Genomic DNA, 8,199 nt, shown 5'->3' with positions numbered 1-8,199 from the left:
CTGCGGCATACAGGAACACTGTGCATTCGGCGACAGGTTTCACACCTAATCAGCTGATGCTGGGGCGAGAAGTTTTCCAGCCACATGACATCTGGCTAAGGACAGCTGAAGTTACCAGGGAAGCTAAAGACACACCCGAGTTTGTTCATGAATTGCAAGCTAACCTGCAGCATGCTCATCAAGTGGCACGCCAGAACTTACACTCTGCTCAGATGCGCCAGAAGAAGGTCTATGACTTACGAGCCAGAGAGAAGTCCTACAATGTGGGTGATCTTGTTTTAGTGAGGGTCAGTAGCAGGAAAAAGGGGTATAGTCCAAAATTTCAAGCTCCATGGCAGGGGCCATTCGTAGTCACAGAATGCCTTGGACCAGTGCTCTACCGAGTCAAAGACAGAAGAAGTGAGAGAGTACTGCATCATGATCGGTTACAACCCTATCTAAGTGATCACATCCCTACCTGGATGCAGCGGCTGCGACGGAAATACACCGGCACTGAGGAAGGTTCGTTGGTTCCAATAACTGCCCAGGAACCTGTAGTCACTGCGGCAGAAGCGTCAAATCCTTCAACCTCCGACAACTCTTTGTCGAAAGAGCCTCAGACCCTTCTCACAATGGATTTTAACAGTGATCCAGATCTCTGTGGAAAAGAGAGGACGAAGACAAAAAGGGGGCGACTTGTTCGGGCCCCAAGTCGTTATGTGGACTAACAGAAAAGAAGAAGAAGAAAAGTTAACTTCTCACCCTCTGTAGTGCAGAAGATACTCTGCCAAGCTAAAAAAAAAGGGGGGGGGGGGGTGTTATAGTGTTAGTTAATTAAATATAAGTTGAGTTACAGTTATTTCATATATACTAATAATGAGTTCTGTATTGTCCAATTAGATGCTGTTACGTCATTACATGGGGACTAGTTGACTGGTTGTTTATGTTTAGCGTCAGTATGCTCGCAGGCTCCGGTGTAGATGGTTGTCAAACCTATCAGCACTGGGCAAGAGCATAAACCCCGCTGTTGTAAAATTATGCTTTATTAAGTAAAGTTCCTGCAACGCATTATCTTTGTTGTGTGCTTCTCTTCACGCCTCCACAGATATTGATAAACAAACGTTACAGACGAGAGCACGACAGTACCCACTGTCGGTGCGAATGCAACCCTTTAAATGGTACTGGGAAATAGTTCGCGCAAAATCGTCCCAGTACTTTAGTACTATACTTTTAGTTCTGGAACTAAAGCCGTGCGAAAGGGGCTAAAGAGACAAAAGATGACCATCAGAGATGAGAGAGAAAATAATGTGTGTCTGTGTGTTGATATGATTCAGTTAAGTCTCGTACAAATGTGTGTGAACACTCTTTGCTTGATCAAGCTGGATTTTAATAATAACTATTTCAAACTACATTATAAACTGTTTAATGCATTTTCTAAAAGTGAGTCATGGATAGTGAAAACCTTTTCAGCATCAAACCAGTTTTATGATTAATAATTAAATGATTTTATTTCTAGAGTTTAATGGACTGCAGGAAACTACTGAAAGAGGTGAAACTAACAGTAATGCAGTTGTGCAAAAGTATCGGCTGTAGATTGTGTTCAGATCAAATCTAGTTCAATAAGAGCAAATTCTGACACGTTTCACAAAATATAAACAGCACTTCATCATTACGCTCAGGTATCGTGTCACTAAATATAAATAATATGAATAACTTTAACATGATTTAAACACTCAGTCGGTGAGAGGATCAGAGGAAGTGAACGAACACAGGAAGAGCTGATCGTATTTAAAGAAAGAGTCGAGAGCATATAATGAAGAGGAAGACTGACAGAAAGAGAAGATGGCTGATGAGTGTGATCTGTGTCTGCTGGGACTGATCTTTCTCTCTTCACTTCTCTCAGGTAAAGAAATCTGTCTGTTCTCTACAAGACATTTAGTTTAATTAGTCTGAGAAAGAGTTTCAACATGATCAGTTTATTCTTGTGTTACATAAAGAACATACTGGATTATTCCTTAATGAACTAAAACTAGACCGTTTCACTCTCAAACATCTGATGCTGAATTATCTTCATATCAAGAGTGTGTTTGTGATTTCAGCAGCTCTCTGATAAAGAAAAATAGCTTCTTCTGGAGAGTGTGTTGTTCACATTAAGTGAGGAAACAACACTGTATGATCTGAATCTTCTGCTTTTCATGCTGCTGTGTTAGAGGTTATCATTTATTAATATATAATATGATGATCACTCAGATGTTCTTGTGTTTCAGGTTCCAGTGAAGTGGATGATGCTCATGTGTTCATCAGTTCTGGTCAAAGTGTCCGTCTGTCCTGTAATAATGCTCTTCCTGACTGCAAATCAACTACATGGCTCTATAACAGATTCAGTCATTCAGAAGCAGTTGAACTGATTGGTTTAGGGATAAAGAAAGACACAGAGAGACATGAGAGACTGAGTCTGGGGTCTGACTGCTCTCTGAACATCAACAACATCACAGAAGAAGATTATGGGTTTTACACCTGCATACAATATGTCAATGGACAACGACAAGAAACTGATGCTCATGTGTATCTGCATGTTCTTCATGGTAAGTTTATGATTATGTGATCAATTTAAAAAAGGGTAAATTGTTGATTTAAACTCTGATGATGATTGAAGAGTGTGTGATGTGTGTGTTATTTTGTGTTTCAGTCTCTTCATCTTCATCATCCTCACAGACTGAGATCAGTGCAGGCCGCTCTGTGACTCTCTTCTGTCAGCTGTATTCATATTCTCTTGCTGGAGACTCTTGTGATGATTGGATCCGTTCTGAGGGAATTGAGCTGTTCTGGGTGAATCAGGCTGGTGTTAAACTGAGGATATCAGACTCCAGATATCAGATATCAGCATCAGATCACTGTAACATCACTCTGACTACAACACTCCTGAATGAAGATCACAACAGAGAGTGGAGATGCAGTGTTACTCACAGAGATCGAGTCCAGAGCTCAGTCACATATACTGTCAAGAGTTCAGGTCAGAAAACAATCTCATGATCAGTTACTGAAGAGTCTCTGGTAGATCTGCTAATATAATGATGCTAGAGTTATCTTGTGTGTTTGCTAATTAAAATATGATAGTCATATTCTACAGTTTGATTAATCTGAACTAACATTCATCTTCACAGCTCGAGATGATCCAGCGTCACCAGTGATTCCAGTCCACAACACAAAATCAACTACAACGACACCAATAACTTCTACACAAGGTACAGACAAAACTGATCTTTCACTGTTCTGAGTTTCACTGGATCCTCTCTTGTTCATGTTAACAAATGCATGTAATCATTTACATTTAAATTGAAAGAGTTGTTTAAATAAATTGTAAAAGGAAAGACCTGTTAGTGTTTAAAGTTCAGATATAATGAGTACAAGCTCCACTCTTCAGCACAATGATAACCAAAAGCACAGACATGAATAATCTGCTCAATATAACTGCGCTGGTATGACTAAAACACTGATTAGTTCAACTGAAACCAAATGATTCATTTTAAAACAAACAGATACAAGAGAGAGAGGGGTCTTTTTAACTGAAAGAGTTTTTATTTAATGTACTTCAGGTTCTCTAGTTCAAATTAATTGTATTGTATTTGACAAGGTTTTTTTTTTTTTTGGCTATTTCCAAAAAACAAAAAAAAAAACATGCCGTCTGTGTCGAGGCAAAATCACTTGTTTTAGGTATAGCCTGATTTGTGAAAATGCTCACAATTATAATTTTTTTTTTATGATTCATTGTTTCTCACTGCATTTATCTTGTCTAATAATGATAAACTGGCTGAGCTAATGAATAACGGTTCAAGTCATTAGATACATCAGCTCTATAAGAACCTATTTAACCCTCTCTTGAGCCCCGAAGTTAACAACTTTACAGAAAAAAAAAAAAAAAAAGATTTATTTAACTGTTAAAGGCCTTGACTCTTTTCAGACAAACATAGATTAGAGAAAACTTTCAGAGATTATCATTGTCATTGTGAAATAATAGTGATCTAAGCCATAAAATGTATAGAAAACATTGAAAGTAACTGAGAAAACATTACAGTACAAAGCGCATAATATTACAGTGATAACACCTTTCATTCTCACTCGGTCTGCGATAGTGTAATGAACACACTGATCATGTGTGTGTGTGTGTGTGTGTGTGTGTGAACAGTGTGTGCTGCGGTATGAAAACACATACACTGACAGCAGGCAGAACAGCCTATCGTAATGTTCGGACCGAGCGATATGATTGGACGCCTTCCACAGACGATATAAATACATTTAGACCACTTAACTTAGTGACTGCTATCGGGATGTGAAGAGACTTTCAACCACTATATCAATAAATGTGTTTGAACCAAACCACCTGCCCTTTGTGAAATGTTTCTCACTGCAGTTTCTGTCTTTTAACCCTGGCTTGAGTCCTCGAGTAAACAACTGTACAGAGAAACCAGGGTTACAGGCTTCAGAAGCACATTATCATTCAACACACAGGGTGTAATGGGAGAAAAACTGTCTTTTCAGACAGATTGATAAAAACTTTCACAAAATTATTTCAGATTATACTACGGGCGTTAAATGCTTGAATCTGATTGGCTGACGAATGTTCTAAGGTGTGCAATTATTTCCAGGGAAACACACGGTGAATGTAGTTCCAGGCAGCTCTTGACCGCATTACATGACCATATCACTACACCAAATGATTTCTGTTATTTCAAAGGTCTTACAACAGCAAAATAACCAAAACCCACAAGGACACTGGCCAAACAAATAAATATAGTAAACAAAAGGATAAAAACGACAGATCATGTCCATGTTTTTGCCACAAAATTACGTTTTATTAAGCACATGCTCTATCTCTCCTGCTCTCAGACGCACAGTTTGCACACAAGCTAACATAAGCGCTAATGTTGTTAGCGCTACTCTGACGATTTTATCAGTAACATAGTTTAACAACTTAAAAACTACATGACTTCTGACAAGCGAGGTAACAACAACGGAGCTGTTCGTGAAGAAAATGAACTTAAAGTTTCACTATTACTAGAGACATTGCTGCGAGGTAATCTCTCTCTCTCTCTCTCTCTCTCTCTCTCTCATAACTTAGTTATTAACTGCATTAGTCTGTTATTAACGGCTCAAGCCTCCATTACTAGGTTTAAAATGAGGTTTAGGAATTAGCAACGGAGGCGTTGGATGAGATGCGGAAGAAATAATCCTACTCACAATAGCGATTTAAGTAGAAATACTGGACGAATGCCTTGAAATATATCATCTGATCGATGTCTTGATGTGTGGCAACCGTAGTATAAGCGGAATAATTGACTTCGGTCTGTTGAATTATTAGAAAAATAATGCGGTGTAACTCCGCTTTGTGTCGTGGCCGCATCACCACCTCGGTGTGCATTATTTTTCTAATAATTCAACGGACCGAAGTCAATTATTCCTTACGTAATTAACAGAGTAATTTAAGGGCTACAGATCAAGAGCTTATCAAACATTATTGAATGTGTTGACCTCAATCATTTGCTTTCCCCACATGTAAAAGCTGATTCAAATATATTCTTTCATTGTGTATATCTATGATAGAATTGAGGAGTTGAACTTAAATGTTTAAAGTGAGTATTTATTAAAAATTCAAAGTCATTCCATGTTAGTGCCATAACTGATATTATTCTGGACTACAGCAGCTTGTAAAACAAATGTCTTAATGTTGTCTTCATGCAATAAAGTATGATTTTTCTATTTCCATTTTGTTTTAACAGTTGTAACGTTAACTACAGCAACAGTAACAATGTAAGGGTGGTTTTCCCTACAGTGGTTTAGGCTGTAAGATTGCCGAATGACTAAAGTAACATTATCAGCATGATGGTATAAAACTGTACATTTCTTGTCTTTTACCACCCACTGCCACTTATACCAATGACAGAAATAAGCAGTTAGAATAGCTAAATATGTGGGAGAGCGTTGCTTTTAAGTGACTATATTGTGTTGCAACAGGTAGCACTTCAATATTAACCTTGAATCAAGACTAGTTAGCTCATAATTAATAATTGAAATGGTTTCAGAGAGGCGGAGCCCCAAAAAGAGCAAAGAAAAGATACATCTTCCTCATTTCAGACACTGAATTCACACTACACTCTCAGGAATAAAGGTACAAAAGCTGTCACTGGGGCGGTACCTTTTCAAAAGGTACATGTTTGTGCCTAAAGGGTCCATTTCGGTACCTTCGGTACCTTCAAGTACCTACATATTAGTACTTAAAGTGTACATATTTGAACCTAATAGGTACAAAAGTGTACATTTTGAAAAGGTACCGCCCCAGTGACAGCTTTTGTACCTTTATTTCTGAGAGTGTAGAATCAGTATCTAAACGTTCTGAATCCTCTCTGAGTTATTAGAGCAGCTGACCACAAACTTTAACTCAAGCCACGCTTCATCTGAAATCTACATCAGATTCTCATTTCATTCCTACATCACCTACAATCCTTAAACATGAAAACTAATGCTGTTATGTGAAAAGTAACTCTATTAAATGTCAAAGAGACACCATTCATATCCAGACGATCCTAAACAATCATGTCTATAATTATTAGGTATAGTCTATAAATTGAGGTTCAGTCTGTTAGTGTTCAGATGACTTTCAACTCAAATAAACAACTCTCTGGAAAACTTGATACTGATTGGTCAGTTGTATCATTCAGTCATCATATATCCCCTAATATTCAACGTTGCCCTTGGCAACACTGTATATCAGACACCAGCCTGATTATTGACTATTTTTACTGTAAAATAGACTTCATAGCTACTGAACTGTGAATGACAGTAGATCAGAGAACGAGTTTCTCATATTATATAACATCAGACAAAAACGTCCAACAAAGTATTTAAAGAGAGTTAACAGAAATAATGTTTCTATTCTGCAGCGCTAGAATTCTTCTGGACTCTTTTAGAAATCGATTGTTGTGTTTGGTTTGTGTGTTTGATCATAACTATTCCCATCACACTATGTTTCAGGTGTCAGAAGAGCGACGGATGCCTCTGTGGTGAGTTTTGTAGGTTGATCTATGAGTTATTAATAACCATAAGCTCCACAGAGGACTGACTCTGAAATATCACACTCATATTAGTCACATTAGATCAGAACAAGTTACTATATTTCTACTGTTTCTGCTGTAAAGCTCACAGATAGAAATAAATATAACAGAATCAATGACACAATCAACATTTCCATTCATCATCCTCACAGTGAACAATATGATTCATATTCAGTAATGTGTGTATATTTCATATCTGTGTATATTTGACAGTTAATTTTCTGTCATTGCTCTGTCATCCTAACATCATGACTGTTTAATAGATTTTCACTAAACCTGAAGGTTTTACACACATTTGAGCTAAATATTTTCAGCCGGTGTGTAAAATAATGAGTCTGCTTCACACAGTAGTGATGGATGGGCCTTTAACAGCTTGATTTGCTGTATTTTCATTGATGTTTAGGAGCAGGCAGATGATGTGACTTATATTGTTTACTGCGTACGGTAAAAACAGAGACAAAAAGAAGAAGGTGAGCAAACACTTCTTGATCTTCCATCAATGTCTTCTCTCAACATGACCTGAATCAGTTTAATTACATGCAGTTCTTCTGAATCTGTGTCTTGAACTGAGCTCAGGCTGCTTGCTGTAATAATTGTGCATTAAAACAGTGACTGTGATGTTGATTCAGGTTCGCTGTGATGATAAAGTGACTTATGCTTCCATCGGAGGATCAAAAGCTGGAGATCAGCAAAACTGCAGTCAACTTTATGCCTCTGTGAACAAGAACCATCACAAATCAGACAAATAATTATACAGACACCACACGAGCAGAGGAAGATGAACCTTATATAACATGTTAAGAAACAAGCTCTGATTTATTTCTAGTTTTTGGTTATTCTGCTCAGTTTGGCATGTTTTTGTACAGTAGCTGTCTGTGTGTCTTTATTATTAATTCAGGATCTGCAGAGTAAAGTAACAAACGGAGGACAGTTTTACTCTCTGAGATCATTCTCATTAAATCATCTAGAGCCGGTTGTTCAAAAGTAATCTGGTCAGATTTCAGCTGTTGGATTGGATCAAATCTTGAAAATGTGTTGTTCACAAAATCTTGGTTTTGATCAGGATCAGATCGTCAGTTTGTGTTGTTCAAAAGTTTTAGTAAGATTGGGA

The 8,199-nt window shown here is 37.7% G+C and overlaps 1 protein-coding gene across 1 annotated transcript; it reads left to right on the top strand.

Annotated features, from left to right (window-relative positions):
* The first annotated feature begins 1,748 nt into the window (after positions 1-1,748).
* Positions 1,749-7,888, top strand: LOC131547218 (uncharacterized). The gene is made up of 7 exons (XM_058787615.1): positions 1,749-1,882; positions 2,247-2,564; positions 2,669-2,992; positions 3,144-3,224; positions 7,009-7,037; positions 7,492-7,558; positions 7,718-7,888. Exons 1-6 carry the CDS (start codon positions 1,822-1,824, stop codon positions 7,534-7,536), a joined length of 858 nt encoding a protein of 285 aa, XP_058643598.1. The 5' UTR covers positions 1,749-1,821; the 3' UTR covers positions 7,537-7,558; positions 7,718-7,888.
* The last annotated feature ends 311 nt before the right edge of the window (positions 7,889-8,199 follow it).

Source organism: Onychostoma macrolepis, chromosome 09, assembly GCF_012432095.1.
Source record: "Onychostoma macrolepis isolate SWU-2019 chromosome 09, ASM1243209v1, whole genome shotgun sequence".
Taxonomy (NCBI): Eukaryota; Metazoa; Chordata; class Actinopteri; order Cypriniformes; family Cyprinidae; genus Onychostoma; species Onychostoma macrolepis.
The sequence above is the reverse complement of the archived record's forward strand: the minus strand, read 5'-3'. Positions and strand labels throughout refer to the sequence as shown.

What these genes read in the sequence shown, in the direction of transcription:
- LOC131547218 (XM_058787615.1), top strand. Translation starts at nt 1,822, where the DNA reads ATGGCTGATGAGTGTGATCTGTGTCTGCTGGGACTGATCTTTCTCTCT. An exon ending in GTATCTGCATGTTCTTCATG is followed by an intron (nt 2,565 to 2,668) that starts GTAAGTTTATGA and finishes TTTGTGTTTCAG; the next exon opens with TCTCTTCATCTTCATCATCC. An exon ending in GAGCGACGGATGCCTCTGTG is followed by an intron (nt 7,038 to 7,491) that starts GTGAGTTTTGTA and finishes ATTGATGTTTAG; the next exon opens with GAGCAGGCAGATGATGTGAC.